The sequence below is a fragment of the Caretta caretta genome, chromosome 7, assembly GCF_965140235.1.
Source record: "Caretta caretta isolate rCarCar2 chromosome 7, rCarCar1.hap1, whole genome shotgun sequence".
NCBI lineage: Eukaryota > Metazoa > Chordata > Testudines > Cheloniidae > Caretta > Caretta caretta.
Window position 1 is genome coordinate 37,220,750 of NC_134212.1, and position 25,921 is coordinate 37,246,670.

Here is a 25,921-nt window from a genome sequence, read left to right on the forward strand (position 1 = left end):
CTGTTTCTAGGCTGCTGATCCATTTACTCCCTAGTCCTGTCTCCCAAGAAATGGGGCCTCAACCATGTCCAATTACTTTTGTTAAGCCAGGCCTACACAAAGAAAGCATAGTCATTAAGGATGGGAAAGACTTCTAAGATCATCTAGTCATTCCTCTTGCCAATCAAGAACATGATAGGTTACAAGTTTTGTGAGCTAAAAATGTATCATGTCAAGTTTTATAAGCAGGAAAAAAAAAACTAAGAGAGAAAATACTCCTTAAGATGAGGTATGAGAATACACTGAGCCTTAACAAACCAGAAATGAACTGATGAAAACCAGGAAGTGGGTTTTACAGTCCCCAGTGGTTGCATAATTACAAAACAAATTACTGTTTTCGAAAATAAACATGCAAAGGAGAGAACATGAGTTGGTAGAGCTCAGTCCCTGGGAAAATAGGGCCTGACCATGAGGGACATTGAGTGCCCTGGAGGAACTCCAGACCTTAAAGCAGTGGTTTTCAACCAGTGATCTATAGATGCCTGAAGGACCACAGACTGAATCTAAGATTTCCAAAGGGGTCTGCACCTCCATTTGAAATTTTTTAGGGGTCTGCAAATGAAGAAAGGTTGAAAACTACTGAGTTAAAGCATCAAGGCCAAAGGGAGCTCTTCAACAATACAGTATTGTATGTTGTCAATGTACAGATTTTTATCGTATGAATAATCAGAAATCTGATTTATATTAAAGAGGACAGGACAATGGGCCCCTTTGTTTTAGGAAGATGCTTTATCTTGGAGATTCACAGCAGATGGAATTAAGTCATCACTTCCATTCAGCGTGAACTAAGGAGAGTCAATCTATTTAGCAAATACTATCTCTTACTCATGCAATGAATCCCAATGAAGTCAATGGGACTACTAATATGCAGGGGCTGCAATAAACAGTTTTTTACAATTTGAATAACAAGAAATTAATGTTGACAGGTTCATGTTTGAGAAAACATTTAATTTTTAAGAAGAACGTACTCCCATCAGATATACATCTTCTGGAAATTTCACAGCTTTAGAAAATACCATAGAACTTCAGAGTTATGAACACCAGAGTTACAAACTGACCGGTCAATCACACACCATACACAATCAGGAAGCAGAGACAAAGAAAAAGAAAAAAAAGACAAATAATGTACAGCACAGTACTGTGTTAAACGTAAACTACTAAAAAAAAATAAAGGGTACATTTAAAAAATGATTGACAAGGTAAGGAAACTTTTTCTGTTCTTGTTTCATTTAAATTAAGATGGTAAAAAGCAGCACTTGTCTTTTGCATAGTAAAGTTTCAAAGCTATATTAAGCCAATGTACAGTTGTAAACTTCTGAAAGAACCATAACGTTTTGTTCAGAGTTACGAACAACTTCCATTCCTAAGGTGTTCCTAACTCTGAGGTTCTACTGTACATGGATTTAAGCCAGTTAACATTGTGGAGCAAGTAGACATACTTTTATGTTACATCAGACAATTTCTTACAAGGCATATACTTATGCCACAGACATATCACATCTACCGAGAGGTGCAAAAATACAGGAGCAAAACCAAAACCAAGCAAATTATGGCTGTGACTTCTACAAGGTACTTAAGTATATGCCTAATTTTAAGCATGAGAGTAGTCCCAAGAGAGTAGTCCCAGCAGTTTCAGTGGAACTACACACATGCTTAAAATTTGGCACATGCTCAAGTACCTTGTTGAATTGGGACCTATCATATTTTAGATTTTTTGCCAACTTTAGGCTTGCAATTTTATGAAACTGGAAATGAATGCTCATCCAAATTCAGACTCAAGAAAATACAACCAAAATAGCAATGAAGGCGTTAAGGTTACTTATTCTGAACTTTTAACAAAAACATTGTTGAAATATGACTGTGGCATCTGGTTGTGCTGTTACAACAGTGGATTTCCATTATAACACCCCTATTTTTCATGGCTCTATAGAATTAAAATGAAAAAGTGTTCCTGGCTGAAACTGAATGGAAATGTTTTGAGACCAAAAGCTGTTTTCTTTAAATAAAACCTTCAAAACATATCAGAATACAAAGAAATGGATATTTACCAGCCTCTAATGCCTTTATTTTACATTCCCCTAAAAATAGCTAGTTTGAAATGAGATTCTGTCGATATATTTAAAGTAATATATAGTTATATGACAGATATTTAAAGTGCAGCTACTTCTAATTGGTATTCACAATAATCTTTATTATGTGATTGATAGTGGATATGTAACACAAAACTGAGCACTGTTAATTTGCTTTCACAAGACACTGCACACTCTTTGAGTCTCTGGTGTTTGGGTATTAACAATAGTTCCAACATTTAACTTTGGATTTAGGGCCTGATGCAGTGTTCATTAAAATCAGTGGAAAGACATCCACTGATTTCAGCAGATATTGGGTAATACCAATAATCCTTCAATCTTCTCAGGCAAAACGCATCACTGCAATCACTTTACAACAGTGCCATCTTTGGGAAGTGTTACTTGAAGAATAAATGAAATCAATGAAAAAACCACCTGGGCTTGTACTCTCCTCTTTGCTACTTAGGATGAATAAGGAAGGCCTGATGGATTGTGACCCCTCCACCTTTCCCCAAAACAAAAACTATTTTTCTGCTTTTTCATATTAGAAATTTAGGATATGTCCTCCCTGAAGGACTGTCCAACAAGATGTCACAAGAATCAGAAGACAAAGTTGAACAACTGAACAGAAATGTTTTGAGACCAAAAGCTGTTTTCTTTAAATAAAACCTTCAAAACATATCAGAATACAAAGAAGACTTTTTTTTTAATCAGGCTGTTTAAAATCCCATCATTTGTTTCAGTGGTAGCCAACACCTGTCAGGGGCTTGGGGTTTCTTTAATTTTGTCTTTTGTGTCGAGTTATTGCTAGGGTCTCCAAACAGTGGGTCATCTTACAAATCAGGATGCGAGCCTGCAATCCTTACTGATGCCAGGGGCTTCCCACAGGAGTTTTGCTTGAGTGAGGTCGACAGAAAGGGGTTCTAGGGTTACCAAGACATAAACCCAAGCACATATATTTTACTCTTTGCTCAGACTGACATATATTTGAGGTTGAGTTGTTGTTTGATTAATTCTGTTAACCACAACACCAATCTCCTGTCTTGGCAAGGAAACTCAGTGTAGTGGATATTTGACATTAGCAAAAGCAGCACTTGTTAGAGAGAAAATAATAAAGGGCAAACATGAAGCCACCTGAAAATATTTAAAGCAATAAACTCGATTCAAAACATGATCTGACAATCACGCCCCAGCTACACAGTGTAAATTGTAAAGTATTTAGAACAAACCCCATCTCTCATTCTGTGTACTCTTCAGGGGCATAAACAAGACAGCCAGGCACACAAAACAGTATAGCATAGTTCCTGGGAAAGTGTTGGAGGACCAGGAGGAGTTCAGTGTAATTCAGATTTTTCCTGCCCGTCCGGCTCCCCCAGACACCCCCCATCTGCTCCATCTCCCCCATACACCCTCGCGATCCCCCCGTCTGCTCCATCTTCCCCCACGCACCCCGCAATCTGCTCCGCCCCCCACCCCACGATGTGTTCATTCACTCTTCCCCCCACCCTCCTCTAGCTTCCCCACCCGCCGCTCCGCTCCCTGTCCCTTTCCTGCACGGCTTGCGGGAAGCGGAGCCCGAGAGCAAAGGGCAGCAGCTTCCCTTAGCCCCGGAGCCTGTGCACATCTCCGCGCACGTGCTCACGGGGGCGGCGCGTCCCGCGGCCGGACATTGGCCCCTGCTCTGCCCCGCGCTGGGCTTGCGGGAGCGGAGCTGCCTGCAGGGCTCCGGACACTCCCGCGCGCCAGCAGGGGCAGCATGGTGGTGGGGTGAGAGATGGATCCCCTCGACGCGTGGGACCCCTACAGCCGGCCGGCCCGCCGGACCCAGTGGCTGGTCAGCGCCCTGGCGTATCACTACGGGCTGGACCGGGGCGTGGAGAACGAGATCATCGTGCTGGCCACGGGCTTGGACCAGTACTTGCAGGAGATCTTCCACCACCTGGACTGCGAGGCGGAAGGCAGGATCCCCGGCGAGGACTTCCGCACCCTCTGCCAGGTGCTGGGGCTGGCGGACCCGGAGGAGGCGGCGGCCGACCCGGAGGAGTGCGCCGGCCTCTGGGAGGACCTGGCCTCGGAGCTGACTTTCCGCCAGTTCCACGCCAAGCTCTGCGGCTACTTCAGCACCAAGGCCGGCTGCGCGCCGCAGCGCCCGGCGGTGGGCAGGCTGCCGCTCGGCAAGGAGAGCGAGCACATCGAGACCCAGATCCGGCTGCGCAGCCCGCTGCGGCGGCGGCGGGACAAGGCGGGCCAGGGGGCTGCTGCCCTCAAAAGCGGCAGCCCCCGAGGGGCTTCTCCTCCCCCGGCCGCCCCGGGGCTGGCCCCGCACGCCAGGCGGCCGGGCCCCTGCTCCAGGGAGTGCTACGAGGAGATCGTGGCTCTGGAGCAGGCTGAAGACCGGATCGTGAAGCTGGAGGAAGAGAACGGCAGCCTGCGGGAGCTGGTGGAGGACATGCGGGCAGCGCTGCAGAGCAGCGACGCCAGGTGCCTAGCGCTGCAGGTGAGCGGGGAAGGGCACGGGCCGGTGCACGCTCGGGGGGAACTGGCCAGACCCCGCTCCGGGGACTCAGCCTGCGGCCAGAGCGAAACCAACCCTGGGAAACTGACACATGGAGTTAGTGTCAGCGGTAGCTACTGTCCTAGGGCAGCAAAAGCTGCAGAGGTCCCTGTAAAGGCAGGGTGACAGGTCCCACTGTTCCCAAGCCCTGCCACGCCTACACGCTGGCAGTCCAGCGCCCTGCCCGCCTTCTTCCTACCAGCAGAAGTTTGAGAGCCGAACGCTGCTCTGATTTCAGGGGCACCTTGGAGTGGAAATCGGGGCAGGGAAAATATGTATTCACTAGCTGCATTTGTCTAGCTGGGGTCGTGCTGCTCCAGGTCCTTCCCGAGTGTGAGAGAAAGAGCTAAAAGAAGGGAATATGAAATGCACCATGTTAAACTCTGTGCTCACCCCACTAGGTCTATGAAAGATTTCCAGGAAATCTAATCAGGTTATTGTTGGGTAACTGGATTATAAAAAGGTTGGATTATTATTGCTACTATGTTTGGGGAGAGATTTAATTAACGGATAAACAGAGTGCATCCATTTCTATCAGTACTGCTGGACAAGGGAGAGAGGCTTCCATTTCTGGTGTCACTGTAACTGTGCATTAAAAGTTGGTTTAAATTTAACCTAAAGCAGGACAGTACTTTTGTTAACTGAAAGTAAATCTCACTGGAGCTAGTAGTGGTTAAAGGAGCTCATTAACGCTTGTGTTCAGAGCAAACATTTTGTTAATTAGTTTGTGACCTATTTGCACTCACCTCAGTTTTGGGTGAAGGGGCTCTGCCTACCTCCAAATGCTTGTCATGAAAAGCCGTAGAAAATGGATCTTGGTGTTAGGTTCATTCAAACTCCCAATGGTTACACAGTGCAACAAGCTGCTGGAACATATTTTAAAAAGTTAGACCAGTAAAAGCCCATTGAAATAAATGTGGGTGAAAGTTCAAAGGCAGGTGGGAGAATTTATATCCTTCCAGGCCTGGCTGGGGCTACTTGCTGGAAAAGATTTTTGACCTTTCAGTCAGTTTATTTCCTGAGCCATCAAGGCATTCATACTTTTTCAGTGTTAATGTTATATGTAAATTGAAGATGAAGATGCTGTGATTTTCAAAAAATGAACATCTGACATATTAATGATGTTTACCCGAATGATTCAGAGAGTTATGTTCCATCTAGTTCCAGATTACTGAATATAAATAGTTCTGTTTCTAAACAAATGGCAACTTGGATATTTGTCATTATTTCTTCCTGGGTATTGTGTGTTTGTGTTGTTGCTGGTTTTTGTTTAAGACAACCAGTTTGGTTATGTACAATTTTCTAGAGGAAATGTTTTGTTGCAGTATTACTATTTATTAATGAGGCACTATAAGCTAGTGCATTATAGCGTTTGGTGTGTTTTGATCTTACTCTTTTCTTGTATATGGCTTTGGTTTGTCAGTGTTTTATCAGTAATGGGTGTATATAAATAAAATAAATAAAATATTATTAAAATAAATAATAAAATAAAAAATATAAATAAATATGAATGTTTGGATTTTTACCTGTGAGAAAAACAAGTAGGCAGTTCATTGAGCAAGCAATGTTTTGGGACTCACAGATAACCTCTTGAGTTCATAGTTAGGCCCCACTCCTACAGTTGAACTGGTGAGCAGACTCTTGCAGAGCCCCACTGACTTTGGAGCCTCAACGCACAGTCCTTGCTCAGGCAGAACTCATTGATTCCAATTAGTAAAGAGTACAGGATTTTAATAGCAGGCATTGCTTGATTGCTCTAGGGAGACAAAGAATATTTCTGGCATGAAGGAGTAGTATAGAAAGGGTAAGGCCCTAGAAACTTGACTTATGCAGTTTTTTTTGGTGTGACTAGTTAACTTGAGTTAATAAATATACTTAGCATTCAGATAATGCTTATATATGTTTGAAGATCTAATTTGACATTAACTATGAAATCTTCACAACATCCCAGTGAAGTAATACTATCCCTGGTTTACAAATAGGAAAACTGAGACAAAACGGTGAAGTTACTGGCCCAGGGCCACAGAGTGAATTACTGGAAGAACTAGGATTAAAACTCAGGACACCCACTGATTAACAGCTTCATGCTAATTCATATAGCTCACATGCCTAAAAGAAGCCGTGGTATGCTTCTCAAAACGCTAGTTGCGCCCCTAAGAACTGACTGAAACAATGGGGAGACATGAAATTAAAATAATATGTGAACATGTAAAACATTTGAGACAAAGTTTGCTGTGCCTCTAATGAGTCAATTTTTCTACATAAATTATGTATTTTGAAAATAATTGCATTACCCAAGGATTGTGCCCAGAACTTTGTGTAGGCCAAAGGTAGATTCCTAATTAAGGGTAGGTTTACTCCAGGTGAAGAAAATATGTAAAAAAAATCTGCCCATTTTCAGCTTTGATTAAAATGTTAAGTTATTTTCAAATAAATTAATCTGTGTTCCTCTTTCTGCTCCTGTTGATTGTAGGTAGGACTGTGGAAAAGCCATGCTAATCATAAGAAAGATGGGACCTGTTTTATAGGAAATAGGAGACTGTTAACTCCCAAACACTCCCAGCCCACCAAGTGCCTTCAGAGTGTCCTAAAGGAGGTGGAACTAATCCGGAATTCCAGGGATGGACAAATTGAAGAAGCAATTAGGTTCAATCAAGAACTGCAAAAAGAACTGAGGAGTTCCCAGGAAGCTATAGTCACCCTGGAAGACTGCAACCGTAATCTGAAGAGGGAACAGGCAGAAATGAGGAAGAAAGTGGAAGAAGCTAGACATGCAGTCCTTAACAGTCTTGGCAAAGTGAAGGAATTAGAAGCAAAAGCCAATAAAGTGCCACATTTGCAAATATACATCCAGCAGCTAGAATCAGAACTACAGTACTATAGGTAAGTCTGATACCATTCAAAATAGATGTATCAAATCATATTTAAACATAGCTGGCTAGAAAATAAATGCTTATATTAATGAATCTACTAAGATATTTTCTAAAGTGTGGTTGGAGAGGAATTAGGAGCTATCTATTCATTTTGTTAGAAAGGGTCCCTCGCAGAGCTCAATGCCTTCACGGAGTTTGGCCTGAGAAAGAAATACTGGTTTTGGCCTACAGTGAGGTGGAAAGACTCCCAAAATAACTTGCCCACCAATGAAAGTTAGAGTAGTGACACCTCAAGATAAACCTAAAAAGCCATTGTTTACTCAATCCTTTATATATTGCATTTTTCATCTCAAAGGTTTTTTTTGCTATAACTAATTTGAATTGGATTAGTTCTTGTTACTTAAATTAGATACACATAAAAATAGTAACTGAACAGATGATGTTCCATCACTCAGTCTAAACTGACACCTGGACAAACAGCTCAGAAGTGCCATACATAAGGCCAAATTCTGGCCTACAATGTTAAGCTGTGACGTAACTTATGTCCATCATTTTTCATTGATGGAATGTATTTTACTCCATTAGACAGGAAGCTAATTCAAAACAAAACAGATGATGGGTAATGATTCCATGCCTTGTACCCACTACATAGCCTTCCATTGATGGTAAGACAAAAGGAAACCAAAAGCAAGAAAAAATAAGCAAGCAGTTAAAGTTGTGGCTTACAGTTCTTAATATATCAGGTGGCCCACTTCACAGTTTTATTAATAGTAGGAGCAATGTTTATTTGAATACCTACTGCATGCCAAGTGAGCACCCATAATTATGACAATATACTTGTGAGACCATGTATCAGTTTTCATACATAGATCACAAAGTCTTTTCAAAGACTATCCCTATTTTACATATGAAGAAACTGAGGCATAGAGAACTTAAGTCAAGTCACACAGTAATTTAGTGACAGTCTGAAACAGAACCTAGGCCTTCCAACTCCTAGCCTTGTGCTTTAACCACTAGGACAACTGCTTGGATAAATATATCTCCAAAACAGAAAAAAATGTGCACAAATTTACTTAGTACCCAATCCTGCTGTTCTTGCTCAGACAAAACTTTCAGTGAACTCATTGATGATTATTTAAGTTGCTGGCAATTTTGCATGTGTCAGTGCTAGATGCATAGACACATTTAGACGGACATATAACAAAAAGGTAACTCATATGCAAACTGACTTTCTTTCAATTTTTTCCCTGATTCTTTATTTAAAACTGTTACTTTAATATTTTGACTATTCAGAACAGCTTTTCCCTTTTTAATCTGATATTTCCTGTTTCCTTATAGGAGCTATTTGTGGCGTTACAGCTAGTATATTGTGTTTATAGGGTGGGGGAAGTATCTAAAAATAATCACTCTATCTGGTGTCTTTCTATGAGCATTGTGTATGTTGATATCTTTGGGTTTACAGAAAATAAATGCATTTCATTAAATAGCTGTACCATTTTAAAATACCATCAAGAGCAAGTAACTTCCAAGACAGCTACTCACAGGGATTTGCTGGCAATGGGTCCAGAACAGAACTGGGAGAAATTTTTTGACTAAAACTTTTTTCAGTGAAAACCACAGATTTGGTGACACCCAAGCATTTCAAGAATTCATGTCAGTTTTGCTGAATAATTTTGGTAAAAAAAATTCATTTTGGTATTTTCAAAACAAATGATGTCATTCAAAAATGACTGTTTTGGATTTCTTTAATTTTATTTTTAACATTTGTATAAAGTTATAAACAAATGCTTGAAATCAAAATAAAACAGTTAATGAAACAATTTTTTAATTGTTTTTATTTGCAAAAATTTCAAAAAATTTAAGTTTTGGGTTTTACCCAAAATATTTTTTTTTGTTTTTTGGAATTTTCAGCAAATTGAAAAATCTGTTATTTACCCAGCTCTAGTCCTGTATAAGCCATACAGCCTTCTCTCTACTGCCTGAAATAGAAAGTCTCCACTGGCCAATGCAGTGAGAGCTCACTTCCAAAGTTTGATGGAGCATGAAAGCACATTTTTGAGAAGAGGGTAATGAGCTAGTTAAAGATGAATAAGAAACATCAGCCCAGACTTGCTCAGTGAGCGCTGACCTTTGGTTCTGAAAATAACAGCTGGTCTAACAGATTTTTCTGTTAGATTTCACCATTGATGAAATGATGATGATGAGCTGGTAGCACTGGTTATACTTAAGACTTCCCAACACTTTCCATTATAAGACTCTGTATTAGTTGCTTATAATTTTGCCAGACTTCAATCTTTTGAGCTGAAATTTTCCATACTGGGTGGTTGCCTCCAGATCAGTGGTCTCCAACCTTTTTACGCTGAAGACCACTTTTTGAATTTAAGGGCAACACAGAATCTACTCTGGCCCTTCCCCGAGGCCCCGCCCCTTCCCCAAAGCCCTGCCCTGCTCACTCCATCCTCCCATCTCTCCATCGCTCACTCAGGAGGAGGTGTGGGGTGCTTGTTCTGGTGGGGTCAGGGCTGGGGCAGGGGGTTGGGGTGCAGGAGGGGGTATGGGATGCTGGCTCTGGGAGGGAGCTCGGGGTTGGGGTATGCCCTCCCACCAGGCAGCACTTACCTCGGGTGGCTTCTGGTCAGTGGTGCAGCAAGGCTAAGGCAGGCTCCCTGCCTGCCCCAGCTCCATGCCTCTCCTAGAAGGGCCGATGTGCCTCTGTGGCCCCGGGGGGGACTGGGAGGGCACATGGCTCCGCGCGCTGCCCCTCTCTGCAGGCACTGCCCCAGCAGCTCCCATTGGTCACAGTTCCCCATTCCTGGCTAATGTGAGCTGTGGTAACGGTGCTTGCAGGCAGGAGCAGCGTATGGAGACTCCTTTCCCCGCCCCGGGCCGCAGGGGTGTGTTGGCAGCTTCTGGGAGCAGCGTGGGATAGGGGCAGGCAGGCAGGGAGCCTGCCTTAGCAGCAGCCCCACTACACCGCCAGAGATCACGATTGCCTGGGAGAGTTTCTAGGATCGACCAGTCGATCGCGATTGACCAGTTGGTGACCACTGCTCCAGATTTTTTTTTTTTTTAGCAAAGTTTTAACAAAAATGGTTCAGCCATTTCAGAGAACAAGATTGGAGGATAATATGTTTTGCCCATGTTAAAAAAAAAATTCTCTCCAGCCCTAATCTTTTTAGTCTCTCCTCATATGGAAGCTGTTCCATACCCTGGATCATCTTTGTTGCTCTTCTCTGAACCTTTTCCAGTGTGATCATGTCCTTTTACAGATGGGGCGACCAGAACTGGACACAGTATTCAAAGTGTGGGTGGATTTATATAGTAACATTATGATATTTATGGTCTTATTTTTATTCCTTTCCTAATGGTTCCTAACAGACTATTAGCCTTTTTTGACTGCTCAGTGCACAGCAGCATTAGTTTTCAGAGAATATACATGGTGACTCCAAGATCTCTTTCTTGGGTAGTTACAGCTAATTTAGAACCCATCATTGTATATGTATAGTTGGGATTATTTTTTCCAGTGTGCTTTAATCAGTGTTGAATTTCATCTGCCATTTTGTTGCTCAGTTATCCTGTTTTGAGAGATCCCTCTATAATTCTTCACAGTCTACTTTGGATTTAACGATCTTCAATAATTTTGTATCATCTGCTAACATGGCCACTTCACTGTTAACCCCTTTTTCCAATCATCTATGAATATGGTTAACAGCACAGGTCCCAGTACAGATTCTTGGGGGAACCCACTGTTCATCTCTTTCCATTGTGAAAAACTGACCATTTACTCCTACCCTTTGTTTCCTATCTTTTAACAAGTTACTGATCCATAAGAGGACCTTCCCTTTCATCCTGTGGCTACTTAGCTTCCTTAAGGTCCCTCACCCAAGACTTTTGTCAAAGGCTTTCTGAAAGTCTAGATTACCCATATCCACATGCTTGTTGACTCCCCCATAGAATTTTAAGATTGGTGAGGCATGATTTCCCTTTGCAAAAGTTTTGCTGATTCTTAACAAATTGTGTTTATCTGTGTGTCTGATAATTCTGTTATTTATTAAAGTTATAACTAATTTGCCTGTTACTGAAGTTAGGCTTTTCAGCCTGTAATTGCTAAGATCACCTTGGGAGCCTTTTCAGTGTTACATTAGCTACCCTCCAGTCATCAGGCACAGAGGCTGATTTAAGCAATAGGTTACACACCACAGTTAGGGTGTAATTTTGTAGTTTGATATCTGAGCTCCTTCAGGACTCTTGTTAATACATAAATGCCCCAGTGGCTGTGGGAGGCATTATGGAAGGTTTGCATGAGCTCTCTTCTGCACAGCTCACTGGCCTCAGATCTGGGGGTGAAAGGAAGGGGGATAGTTGCCTGTGCATAGGTGTGTCTGTGTAACTGATCGTATACCAAAGGGGTCTTTTTAATTAACTGTTACATTTGAAATTTTTCAGACAAGTTTTTAGGAAAGAATCATTATGAATTGTAAGAAAATCCTTTCGCAGCAACTGAAATAAATTCCAGAACCCCTCCCCTGCAAATGTCACAAAATTTCCTGATATACTCATCCCACTGATGTGGGTGAGTGTTTTGAGGCCAACAAGTCATGGCTGAGGTGCGTGTGTGGGGAGACCTGCATTACTGGTGCCCTTGTTCTGTTGATAAGCAGAATCCTGTCTTTTCCAGCATCAATCTGGTCCCTATCTGGGGAACTAAATTAACTTAGAAAACAAAAAAACAAGCTTCAAAGAAAAAGCTCAGGTAGTCTTTAAAGAGCTTTGAGCATGGAGGCTAGAAAAAGTGTATATTAAATTCAAAAATTGTAAAGAGTAAAATGAATTAAACTCACTAAAAGCAAGGACATTTTAAGTTAAAAGACACCATCCCGCCCTCCCCACACCATCCCCAGCCTTAGGAAAAAGTCAAGTCATAACATTCATCTTCAACACATCATGTCTACTGTAGATGTGTCCCTATCATATCATATGAGTATGACCTAGAGGCTTTAATAAGCAAATCTTTTGGAACAATTTTGTAATGTACTTGCTACAATATATACATATAGTGCATAATGAAAAAAATTACTGCACAGGTCCAGTACTGAATTTTAAAATGTTAGTGAATTGAGTATTAAAACAAACAAAAACTGAACCACCATCTAAAATGCATCACCAAAAGAAGCAATCCACAGTAGGGATTATGGACTGGCTAAAATGGATTAGAGAAAAAATTACAGGTTTTTCTCCTTAAAGCAGCAGAGGGACAAGGAGGAAACAAACTGTTTTTTCATCCCATTTGAAACAAAAACAAAGGCCAAATTGATCTTAGTGAAACAGAGTTAGTAATGGAGATGGTTGACAGAGCTTTTACTGTAGCAGTGCTAACCAGCACTACGCTAGTTATATAGGTCAATGCAAGGGGTCAGACAATGCTAATTATGCTCCTAGTATGCATGGCCTGATTCACAATTATTTAATTATCCTTTAGTATTTATATGAGTTAAACAAGAAATCTCTTCTGTATGGACTGCACAATAGTCTGTTTCATCCATTCACATACACATATACATCTGACAAATGGATGCTTACGATGCCATTTTCCTCTGATTTATATTCACCAGTGCTGATTTTTCAAAATAGTTACATTTTATATCAACAGTATCCGAAGATGATGTGTGGATCTTCCCTTCCTATAAGTCTACAACCTGACTTTGTGGAGGGTGAACCTAATGTAATAGGTCTTTTCCATTTCTAAGGGCATGTCTACACTTACCGTGGATCGACATTGCAATGATCGATCCACAAGTGGTCGATTTAGCAGGTCTAGTGAAGTCCCGCTAAATCGACCACAGATCGCTCTCCAGTTGACTCTGGTACTCCACCAGAACAAGAAGCATAAGGAAAGTCAACCCAATGCGGTGTAGACACCGCAAGAAGTCGACCTAAGCTACGTCGACTCAAGCTATGTTATTCACGTAGCTGGAGTTGTATAACTTAGGTCGACGTAACCCCATAGTGTAGACCTGCCCTAATTTTCAATATGGACCAAGTAAATCCAAAGTAGACATGCTGATCCAAGAAGGCGGAGGAAAGGAATATTTCCCCCTACTGGTCTGTTTTAGAATGCTTCTATTAGGTGAAGGTGGGAAAGTACTACAGAGAAAATACTTTCCCTGCCCCCACAAAAAAGGTGTTTTCATGGTATCAATATGTAAACTTGTTATTTCAAGCCAGGCACTGATGCAGAGCTTATATTTAGCTCTTTTCCGCAATTTTAATAAAATTAATATTAATAGAAAGAAATTAAACTGCAGAGTTTCAGCACAAGAGCTTTAGGAACATGCTGTTTAAAGTTAATAGTGCCTGTCTGGTATGATAAGCATTTTACAAAGATAAAAAAAGGGAATATTCAGTGTTGGGAAACATTTAAAATGGATTGTATAGTACAGCTGGGCAGATCCAGATTTTTCATTTCACAGGGAGTGCCATGAGTTTGAAACATTTTCTGTTTCAAAATAAAATGAAAGCAAAAAGCTTCAAAATTCCCCACAAAATGAGATTGCAGAGGAAAAAATAGTTATAGGTCAATTGCAATGCTTTGTTGCAATACAATCAAAATGTTTTGTTCCAATTTTTACTTTTATTTCTTTTATATTACATTTATAACAGAAGTCATTTCAAAACAGAAAATATACATGTTCTGTTCTGAAAAGGTCAATATGGAATGTTTGACCTTATCAAGATGTTTTTCAATTTTTCTTTTGAAAACTTTCCTCGAAGTAAACACATTTATGTAAAACAATTTGCTTTCAACAAACAGGTTGGAACATTCCAAACATTCTGTTGGAAAATTTACGACCAGCTCTGTTGTGTAGTTGTCATACTAGAGATGTCACAAGAACCTCCCCCCCCACCCTGCCAAAAAAAAGAAAAAGATTTGGGTATATCTAAATGTAGAGAGAAAGTACCTGGCCTTTCACAGAAAGAACCTTGCCACTTACAGACAGCTAGCCTTCCCCTTCACCTGGGGCACTGTGCCATCATGTTTCCGATCCTCAGGTGGGGAAGGACCATCTGTACTAGCAGAGACAATGTCTGGAAATAGTTGGATCACAGAACATACTCACTGATTCAGAAGTCCTTACTCAAGCAAACTTTTCATTCAAGTCAATGAGAATTTTGTGTTAAGACCTGCCAGATCAGGGCTAAGGTGCATTATATTACTCCTTTTGCACTGTTAGAGCACAGTGGGTTGGCAAGAGAGAGCTGACAAACATATCTAGGTGCAAGAGAAGTGTGGAACTCTGACAATATCTAATTATTGAAATGATTTCCCTTCTTTTACAAAACAAATTCTTTAAACATCAGATTGTTTATCAAGTATAAACAAATCAAAACTGTATCATTATTTTCTAAATATCATAGATGTGGTGAGGGAGAGGAAATCATGGTACCTTGCAAGTCATAGTACAGTAAGGTTTAAAAAAAAAATCTAGATTTGCACTGATCTTTGGATGCCAACATGTTAAAGCACTTCATATAATCAAATGTATCGTTTCCTTTTATATTTCAACTGTCTTGATGTATAGAATTCAGTTTCCTCTAGTACTGTAAATTGCAGCCTTTACAGCCAAATGGGTTACTCCAGAAATTCTTAATTGAGAAGTTTTAATGATGTTGGAGATCATAGAATCATAGAATATCAGGGTTGGAAGGGACCACAGGAGATCATCTAGTCCAACCCCCTGCTCAAAGCAGGACCAATCCCCAAATGACAGCTTCATGTCTTTCAATGCAAAGTAATATTTTATGGCCACTCTTGTACATGTGCACTGAGGTTTCCTGCTGTCAGCTCCATATGGAGGCCCTGAATGACTGGTAAATTTGAAAGGGGAAGATAATCAAAGCTAGCCTCCTTATTATAAAAGTGTACTTTTAAAAACATGTACTGTTTATGGTCCCAATCCTACAAGATGCTGGGCCCTCTCAACTCAGTTTAATGGGAATCCCCTCTAGAGAGGGCATGAAATCTGAATGGAGACTGTGGGCTCACTAGACTGCATATTCAGATCCACAAACTGATAAAAGCCCTGGCCATTTTTTCATATTTGTTTTTCTCCTTTGTTTCTAAAGAAATTAAATACAAAAACAAAACAGAAGAGCCTCAAAAAGTTAATGCACTACTTGGCCACGTTCATACAATATTAAGTGGAGATGGGACAAAACTGAAGGCACTTGGATCTGAGGTTCTGAATTTCAGGGCAGGGGGAATTTGGCTGCAGATCAAGCATTTATGGGATTTCATTCCAGGGCTTTGTTCAGATGAGGCTAAAATTGCATGAGACCAACTGACTTTGTGAGACTTGTGCAATTTGGACCCCAGCGTCCCACAAAAACATTTTGTGAGATTCCAGTGAGCCCCAGCTCTGATTTAACCTTTACTCTGACAACAGCCCCTCCCCCCAAGCTCATCCAGATCTTAACAGCCCTTCCTGGGCCCATCTGTAATATTAAGGCATTCTTAAAACCACCTAACAGATATGTGTAAGGTCTAGGAGGGGTCAGGTTTCAGTTCCTGTGAGAGTAACAACTTCAAATTGCTTGCCTTTGGGGTCTTTAAAATCTTTTTCTTCAGCACTTAGCCAGACAGTCGGCCGTAGCAATGGCTCATCATTTGGTCCATTCCTACAAAAATGTAATAGAACAGGTTTATTAATTTAAACTGAGAAACATTTATAGGTGAAGAACAACGATAACCTGGGAACTGAACTCTTGGATGGTGAAACAGACTGTGACTGAAGCAGCTGCCTGAATATTGACACTCTATCAGCTGTAAGAGCAGTCAACCAGATTGTTCTAGGTGATTGCTTTGACCTTCTCCTTCTTAACTCCCACCCACCAAGCACGTTCCCAGGGTAAACAGGAGGTTGCAATTAGTTACTTGTTATGTTAAGAGTTGGAAACAAAAAAAAAGAGAACTTGAAAATGAAGTTCTTAAATAAATTAAAAGTATTAACAACTGAAAACCTTTGCATGTGTCCCTTGACTGACTAAGATTCCTTACAGTGCATTGACCATTCCTAAACAGGGTCAGGTTGGGGTAATACTGGCAAGAGGGCACCTTAAAAGGGACATATAGGTTTCTGGTGGTCTATTATTATTCATCTCCAGTAGAAAGAAGCTTAAACAACCATTTCAACATACTTAGGTCTGTTCACATCAAATAAAATGTATAGAATCTGTTTCAGCAAAGGTTGTTTTGTTTTGGATGTACAAAGTGTTTATCTGTACTTTTGACATGTGTTTGTTTCAAATAACAGCAAAACCTTTGCTCCAGATTCATTAAAATTAACACTGAAGAATGCCTATCCAAAAGGAAGGCTGCTCTTGCTCTATTTAATCTGATAGCTGAAATATAGCCAAATCTAGTTCTCTTTAGGCTTTTCAGTGCTGGACATTTAGTTACACAGCATCTATTCTTGGGAGACTTTGCTGGGCTTCTCATTAAATCCTCCTTTTTTTTTATCCAGCTTGCCCTATTTGATGAGTTTCAATGGGAGCACAATAGCAGTGTTGCATGTAGGGACGCTGCCTATTCATTCCAACAGACCTACATTTGCACAGCCTGAGAACTTCTTTCCATAAGTCTGAGTAGGAACCCTTTGTTGCACACATCGTAGCTGTCACTTAGCAACCCCCACTGCAATGAATACTTTCCAGCTGCTGAAATATTAACGCCTGTGAGCATTACAATGGTGAGGAAAGACAAAAATCATCCAGACCAAAGGACCGAATGAGTTTTGTCATATAGCATGTGCCATATCTATTGTGTGCAAAATCTTTAAAAGCAGATTCCAGCATTTCATTGGTTAATTAACTAGAGCCTCTCTAACAAAATTCATTTAGTCCAGAAGCAGGCCGGGTGATGTTTCTGCCTCTGTCAAATTTGTTCCAGGGAGGGGAACTTTAATTTCAGCCAGCAGCTCCATTGGTACCCTGCCCGCTGAGGTGGATGTAGATGTACTCCATCAGTGCATCCCAAGGCTGCCCTGGCACATCCCCAGTGACAGCACAACTCCAGTTCTGAACTGCATTACCCTCCCCCACTATCTATGGAGTCCCCAGCAGAGAGATGTGGCCACCTTGTATCATCACAGCCTTTCCACTGGCAGACTTTCTGAAGCCAGGAGCCATGCAACTTGGTTTACACCAGCAAAACCAGCTAGCCCTTTAAATCATAAGCAGCTTCCTAAACAGTCCATTTACACATAAAAAGAAACAAATGAATTCCCTTCTGCAATTTGATGGGTGCATGCTTTCTCTGTCTCTCATAGGCTATCAAACTTGGACTTCTCACTTCTCAGAAAGGGATCATTTCTTGATTTTCATTCTTGTGAACCAAGTCTGAAAAGAAATGGCACTAGTCTGCCCATCAGATACATATAGAAAGTGAGAATAAAACCTAACAGACAATTCCTGCTTTCTTTATTCATGTGAGTAGCTCCACTGAATTCATTGGGACTACTCATATGAGTAAGAAAAGTAGGATGTGGTGCTAAAAACTTAACGAATGTGAGTGTTGCAAACCTTTTAGATATGCACTTCAAAGCATCACATTAATCTTGAACTTCTGGTTCTTTTGACAGAATCTCTCTGGCTCTCTACTTGTCAAACAGAGCTTGAATAAAATTCAGAATGCCAAGCAGAGTCTAGGTACTAGGGCTGGATCCTACAGGAGCCAAGCCGAGCATGGTGGTCCTGATTCAGCAAAATACTTAAACGCATGCTTAACTTTAAGACTTAGGCAACCCCGTTGAAGCCCCGTTAAGAAAATTAATAAATTAACAAATCATCTCTCATAATAGTGGATGGGATTTTGGGTCCCAGCTCACCCAAGCCACTTTGAAAATCAGCCAGTATTGATACTGCATGTCCTGAAAGACACACAGCTGAAGAATTCTCAACTCTTTTAGCCTTTTTATTCTATAGTAAGTGTAAAAGGGAGAGTTAATTGTTTCAGAGTGTTCAATCACAATCTCACAAGAATGAAGGGAAGGAGAATTTTAAAGAAAAAAATATTACTTTCCCTCAGCTCCTCAGACCATCCTCCTAAACACAGAAATGCCTGGAGGATGCAAAAACAGTCAGTAGTTTACAGGAAGTTACTAATAGCCCAGATGTTAGAATTGGTTGAAATAATTTGTTCTGTACAAGGGAAAAAAATCTGGCCTCATAATGTGGAAGAATTACTGTTCTTCAGGGGAGGAGACCTTATGTGCAGGAATGCACCCTGAGGACCATAATAATATGACAAAATGAATGAAGTCACCCTGGAATAGCTCACGGGAGACTTGCAGATGTTACTGTAGAAAAAAATATGACCTTTTTGTATTCCAAAAAAAAGCATGGAAGGACAAAGTCATGCATTCGGAATGAATGACCTAGAGACACCATATTCTAAACTGTAGGGGGGAAAAAACACACTTTAGTTGATTTTTGATTTGTAGATCATATCTTTTGCTTCACCTCTGCTGTAGCCAGAGTTTGCACTTCAGTCTTTAATCTACTATAGTTTAACCATCTAGAGAATGGTTTCAGAGTGGTAGCTGTGTTAGTCTGTATCAGCAAAAAGAATGAGGAGTACTTGTGGCACCTTAGAGACTAACACATTTATTTGGGCATAAGCTTTCGTGGGCTAAAACCCACTTCATCAGATGCATGCAGTGGAAAATACAGTAGGAAGATATATGTATACAAAGAACATGAAAAAATGGGGGTTGCCATACCAACTCTAACAAGACTAATCATTAAGGTGGGCTGTTATCAGCAGGAGAAAAAAAACTTTTGTAGTGAGAATCAGGATGGCCCATTTCCAACAGTTGACAAGAAGATATGAGTAAGAGTAGGGGAAAAATTAGCATGGGGAAATAGTTTTTAGTTTGTGTAATGATTCATCCCCTCCCAGCCTTTATTCAAGCCTAATCTGATGGTGTCCAGTTTGCAATTTAATTCCAGTTCTGCAGTTTCATGTTGGAGTCTGTTTTTGAAGATTTTTGTTGAAGAATTGCCACTTTTAGGTCTGTTATTGAGTGACCAGGGAGATTGAAGTGTTCTTCTACTGGTTTTTGAATGTTATGATTCCTGATGTCTAGCTGTCACCTTCAGCCCCCAACTAAAACCTCTCCAGTGTATCATCAAGGATCTACAACCTATCCTGAAGCATGATCTCTCACTCTCACAGATCTTGGGAAACAGGCCAGTCCTCACTTACAGACAGCCCCCCAACCTGAAGCAACCAGAAACCACACACCACACAACAAAAACACTAACCCAGGAACCAATCCCTGCAACAAAGCCCGTTGCCAACTCTGTCCACATATCTATTCAAGGGACACCATCATAGGACCTAATCACGTCAGCCACACCATCAGGGGCTCGTTCACCTGCACATCTACCAATGTGATATATGCCATCATGTGCCAGCAATGCCCCTTTGCCATGTACTTTGGCCAGACTGGTCAGTCTCTACGCAAAAGAATAAATGGACACAAATCAGACGTCAAGAATTATAACATTCAAAAACCAGTCAGAGAACACTTCGACCTCCCTGGACACTCAATTACAGACCTAAAAGTCGAAATTCTTCAACAAAAAAACTTTAAAAACAGACTCCAACGAGAAACTGCAGAACTGGAATTAATTTGCAAACTGGACACCATTAAATTAGGCTTGAATAAAGACTGGGAGTGGATGAGTCATTACACAAACTAAAAACTATTTCCCCATGCTAATTTTTCCCCTACCGTTACCCACACCTTAGAATCATAGAATATCAGGGTTGGAAGGGACCTCAGGAGGGCATCTAGTCCAACCCCCTGCTCGAAGCAGGACCAATCCCCAATTAAATCATCCCAACCAGGGCTTTGTCAAGCCTGACCTTAAAAACTTCTAAGGAAGGAGATTCTACCACCTCCCTAGGTAACTTCTTGTCAACTGTTTGAAATGGGCCATCCTGATTCTCACTACAAAAGTTTTTTTTCTCCTGCGGATAACAGCCCACCTTAATCGATTGGTCTCGTTAGAGCTGGTATGTCAACCTCCATTTTTTCATGTTCTCTGTGTGTGTATATATATATCTTCCTACTGTATTTTCCACTGCATGCATCCGATGAAACGGATTTTAGCCCACGAAAGCTTATGCCCAAATAAATGTGTTAGTCTCTAAGGTGCCACAAGTACTCCTCGTTCTTTTATCTAGAGAATGAAATTAATTTAGCCCTTTACTTGATTACATGTTCTTCTCTCTTTTAGCATTCCTAGATCAGTATTTTGATAATGTTCATGCTATCAATTGCCCCAGTAAATTATTTTTTAATTATCTAAAAGCATTGGAAAATATCCACGAATGGAAAAATAGGAGTTGAGCCACCCAGCTATACTGAAAACTCACCACTGTCAAAGATGTGTTTGGACTCCATCTTTGGGCCAGTCTGGGCTGATATGTCGCAAAGGATCTTGAACACCCCTAGTCTATTTAGAATGATTATATGGTTTTAGGAGATGTTATTATGGCAACGAACCACAGATTTTTGGATATACAAATAGACAACAACTCCAATGTGACTTGAAGCTGCCAAGATTCTAAACTGATTAGGGCAGGTGAGCCAATGTGCGTCATTTATAAAACCAAATATTTCTGTATTTTCAGAGAAGCAGGAATGTTATTTAGCAGTTCATGTGGGTAGGATTACAGCAAATATATTCCATGCTGGCCTTCTGATTTTATTTCCAGTCTCCTCTGCACTGAAGATAGCAAATAGAGGATCATTGCTCAAATTCAGTGCCAGGTTCTATTCTGTTTACTTTCAATTACATGTATTTTTTCCCAAGTTTATAATAAGCATCTCATCTATGTAACAGGTGTAAATATTACTTGCAGTGCAGAATAGTAGGGCTTTAGCTTTGCAGTGGTTTTTTTTCCCCCAGGTTTTTATTTATGATACTCAGCAGATTTGTGGATCACTGTAAAACTGCCCCACAAATCTGAATCTTTGTCATCTACATCAATAGCTATTGGCAGTTATTCAAGCAGTCACAACTCAAACAAAATTCTGCTCTCAAAAGACTTTAAAAAAAATTCCACACCCTATGGGCAACATTTTAATTAAATGACCTCTGCATTTGAGCTAGAGGTTTTGCACATCATCCTGAGAGATTATCTCACACTGTAAACATTCAGATACAGGCAGACACTCCAAAACTCCAAAGTTCAGAGTTGGATCCAGGATTTTGGCTGAGACCATTATACAGATGAATGACATTTCCAAAATCCAGATCCACATCTGGTGAAAAAAATCAAATAATCCTGGAGTTCTGTTGTGCATAAATCCTGGGTTTTGGTTTGTGGCTACAAAAATCAGCCCTTTACCTATGCATTTCCAATAATACTTTGCCCTTTTATAGCACCTTCTGAGGATCTCACAACAGTTTGCAAAAATTAATAAATGTGGCCTTTCAGCATCCCAGTGAGAGAATCCCCATTTCATAGATGGGGAAACTAAGGCACAGAGAGAAAATGATTTGTCCAATGTCTCACAGCAAATCTATGTTCTAGGACCTTGATTCCTCTCTACACCCAATTCGCAAATGATATTTTCACATGAACTTTCATATGCAAAAATTTAGGTGGGAAGTAAGTTGCATATGCAAACTTGGAGGCCAGGATGAGGTCCCTTTGGAAATTTCTGTGGAAGAAAGAACCTCAATGCACATAGCAGAGTTCTTAAAAACTCTTGAAAAATGTGTACAAAGCTAATTGATGGCGTTTTTCAATGCTGTCTTTTCGGTGGAAAAAGCTCTGAAGAGTGCCCGAGTTTCTAATGGAAACTGGCATCACACATCATTCAATTTAACACAGGAGGTGCCAAGTGTAAAGAATCAGATTGCATTGGAAGTGCCCCAAACCATTCAGTCTAACCACAGAACAAGATTAGGGCCCCATACTTAGTTTTATGAAGAGTCTCTTTTCATAGCATAAAATTTTGGTGAAGGTTTGTGATGTCACATTAGTCATAACACTGGAAAACCTGGCACATGCAGCACATCTGCTCAGCTTTTATTCTCTCCCCTTGACTTGACCCCATCATATATACTTGGCATTAGTTCACAACACAGAACACTGGAGGTATTCGGTAGTGCTTACTGAAAGGTCAGCCAAGTTTAAAGTAGAATTTAGTAAGATTTGAGTTGAGGTTCGAGTAAAATATTCCAGTATTCCTGGAGCTGGCAGACCTAGGTAGCATTTTGTTTACTAAAAGACTAGAGAGTGACCCTTTGAAATATAAACAATCTGAATTAATGAAAAGCACAGCTAAGACTTATGCAAATGTCAGGAATCCTTACAGAAAAAGCACTTATTCCACCAGCTTCCATGGCAGCAAATATTTAGAGTGGGATTTGAAAATGAAAGTGAATTGAATGATTTTTTTCCTTTGAATAATGATCCATAGCACCTAAGTAATTTAGGAGTACAAGTTCCATTGATTTTGCATGGTGAAGAAGGGTGGGGTGGGACATCAGGAAGCTGTTTATGTCTCTGTGGGCCGGTCTGCACTGACCCAAACCCTAGCTCTAGTGCAGGGGTTCTCGCAACAAACTTTTTGGTGGCCTCAGAGTGTGGCCACCAACTCTTGCTGGTGGCCACACTGACACTTTTCCCTAAAATTATTTATTTTTCCTAAAGCTAATAAAGTAATATGCACATGTATACATCCAAATCAGTGTAATTTATTTATGTAAGGTTTGGGTTTTTTTTTTTCAGACTCAATAATAAAAATCACACACAGTTATCTCTATTCTTTACTGGACCTAACAGAGTAGAAACACAAATAAGGTGTTTTGCATGTTCTTGTCCTTTTTATTCTTTTGGTTTTTTGGTAAAAGTGGTTATCTGTATAACAATTCTGAAGTAAATTTAAAAATGCTTTGACACAACAGAAGTCCAAAAAATAATGAAAAACATATCTGGGTGGCTTGGGTCTGGGGAGGGGAAGAGAGGGGACACATGGCTGTGGCTGGCCTGGGGCTCCTCCGGGCAGGTGTTGGGGGGTGTGCGTCTCGGGGCTTTGGCCAGCCTGGGGCTCCTCCAGCTAGGGAGGTGCTCAGAGCATCTCCAGGAGGAGGGCTTGTGGCTCCAGGCACAGGGGTTCTCGGGGCTCCAGCTGCCGGGGGGGACCGTGGGCAGAAGGGGTGGAGTCGGGGGCTAGCCTCCCCAAAGGGGGGCTCCACCTGCCTCTCACCTCCTCACCCCCCGCCCGCCTCCTGTGTCCTGCCTCCCTCCCCCACCTGCCGCTCGCCTCCTCACTCCCCTGCCACAGACACCCCCCTGCCCGCCGTGAGAACTCCTGCTCGCTGGTGGCTCAGCACTCACCACCTCACTCCCCTGTGCGCAGCCAGATCCCCCTGCCTGCCTCATCTCCCTGCTGCTGGCTCACTGCTCGCCTCTTTATTCCTCCACCAGGGCCTCCCCCAGCCGCTTGCCTCCTCACCCCACCCCCACTCGCCTTCTCACTCCTCCGCTGAGTAATAGAAAGGGTGGATGCAACCTTTTCCAAACAGAATAAGTGACATGTACTATGTGTAATACAGTGTATTATAAATAAGGCTGTTATGGAGGTACTAGTAGAAATAGTATTGCTCTCTGTATAGAAAAGTTACCAGAACTGTGATAGGAAACTAGAGACCAAGGGCAGAGGACATTTTTACAATCAGATTGTTTACTGGAAGGACATTTTAAGATTTTAAGCAAGGCACAAGATTTTTCACTTAAAGTCAAAGTTTTCAGCTATGATGTTACAGCCATGGAATATAATCCTCAAATGATACAGCCATGAGATAAGATTTATCTCATTTCCAGGCAATGAGATTTTTGCAATTTCTAACATATATTTCTGAGAAGTGAAGGAAAAGGGGCATATGTAAGAGTTGTGTGTTTAAATATATAGTATGTTGGGTCCTGGAGTGGTCTGGGATACCCAAAAACCCAGCTGTAGAAAAGGGAATCTGGTTGATGAGAAAATAACCCCTATTTTATTTAGCTATATTGCTCAGGGCTAAGAGTGATTTCCCTGGTGCTTGCAGGTTGTTATCATAGCCTGTAATAAGGATGGTCACAATAGGGTACTTCCTTCTTTGCTCTACTGTAACTATAAACAGTGGATTGGTGGGCGTGGAGGGGAGGGAGAATTAAAAAGTTAGGTTTATTCCTATAAATTATAAAAATGATTAATTAGTATGTATAAAAAAGCAGGGGATTCAGAAACCGAAGAAGTGAAGCAATATACACAACATAGAGAAGAAAAAACACCCAATATCTGTGGGGGAAAACCCAAACCTATTTAGTATGGGATTATTTTGAATAAAGTATTCACTGATCCTTAACTAAAGCTCGGACTACAGCAGTATTCCCACAGCTTCAGTCACTTGGCTCACACAGAATCCTTTCCAGATGGATTGGGAAACCCCTCCCCCCGACCGCCATTGTGTCAGATAGTACACACACAGGAATTGTATTAACAGAGCAGTGCGAGCTTTGTCTAAAAGCTTTTCCAGCAATCCCAGCCAGTTTCATTACACAGGTGATATAGGGCCTGATCCAAAGCCCATTGAAGTCAATAGGAGTCTTTCCATTGACTTCAGTGGGGCTGCATCAGGGCCTGAAAACACACACTTTTTCAACTCTTGGAATGCCCCTCTGTTCACCCCAGTGTCTAGCTCTGCGCTGTGAGGTAGCTTCTCTAGTTCCAAAAGATGCTCTGAAACAAAATTTTGGTTTTGCCATAGACCCCTTCCAGTTCCTCGGTATACAGCTGGAACTCTTTATCTCACACATGGATCATTCAATTCATATCAAGCAGCCACTGTCAAAGCTAAAAAGCCTTGAAAGCATTGTGGATTCACATAATTTATTTGTCCTTTATGTAAATCTGAGGCAGTATCAGTGTTTCAGACTTGGAAGAGAGGATTTCTCTGTGGTTTTATTGCAGTTGCTCTGAAATATTAAAAATCTCTGACATTTGAAAACCAGTGGTTGCTGGTATCAAACCTTAATTGGTCAATGCCCCATTTCTGAAAAATTAGTGTTTTATTATTATGAACCAGCCTTTTATCCTCTTGGTAAAACCCAAGTTATTTGTAAGCTAAAATACCATTTTCCCCTCCTCTTGTGACTCAACCTTAAGGTGTTCTTTTCAAAATAAAAGATTGCTAAGGATGGAAGTGTAGCAATTATTTGTCTGATCTACTACAACAAAGAGTAATTTTCTACAGAAGCTTTACTATAGGCTCAGCTAGTTTGCTAAGCTAATGAAGCTTTGTTTTTGATAGCTAACAGCCAT

The 25,921-nt window shown here is 41.0% G+C and overlaps 1 protein-coding gene across 2 annotated transcripts in view; it reads left to right on the forward strand.

The window, feature by feature from the left end:
- Nucleotides 1-3,628: 3,628 nt before the first annotated feature.
- The window catches only part of EFCC1 (EF-hand and coiled-coil domain containing 1), a 95,709-nt gene continuing 73,416 nt past the window's right edge, over nt 3,629-25,921 (forward strand). Inside the window, exons 1-2 of one of the 2 annotated variants that reach the window (XM_048859583.2) lie at nt 3,629-4,605; nt 7,136-7,545. In XM_048859583.2, coding sequence (XP_048715540.2) covers nt 3,883-4,605; nt 7,136-7,545 — 1,133 coding nt within the window. In that variant the 5' untranslated portion in view covers nt 3,629-3,882. The remainder of the gene's footprint in view (nt 4,606-7,135; nt 7,546-25,921) is intronic. The other variant, XM_048859585.2, reaches the window with a different exon arrangement.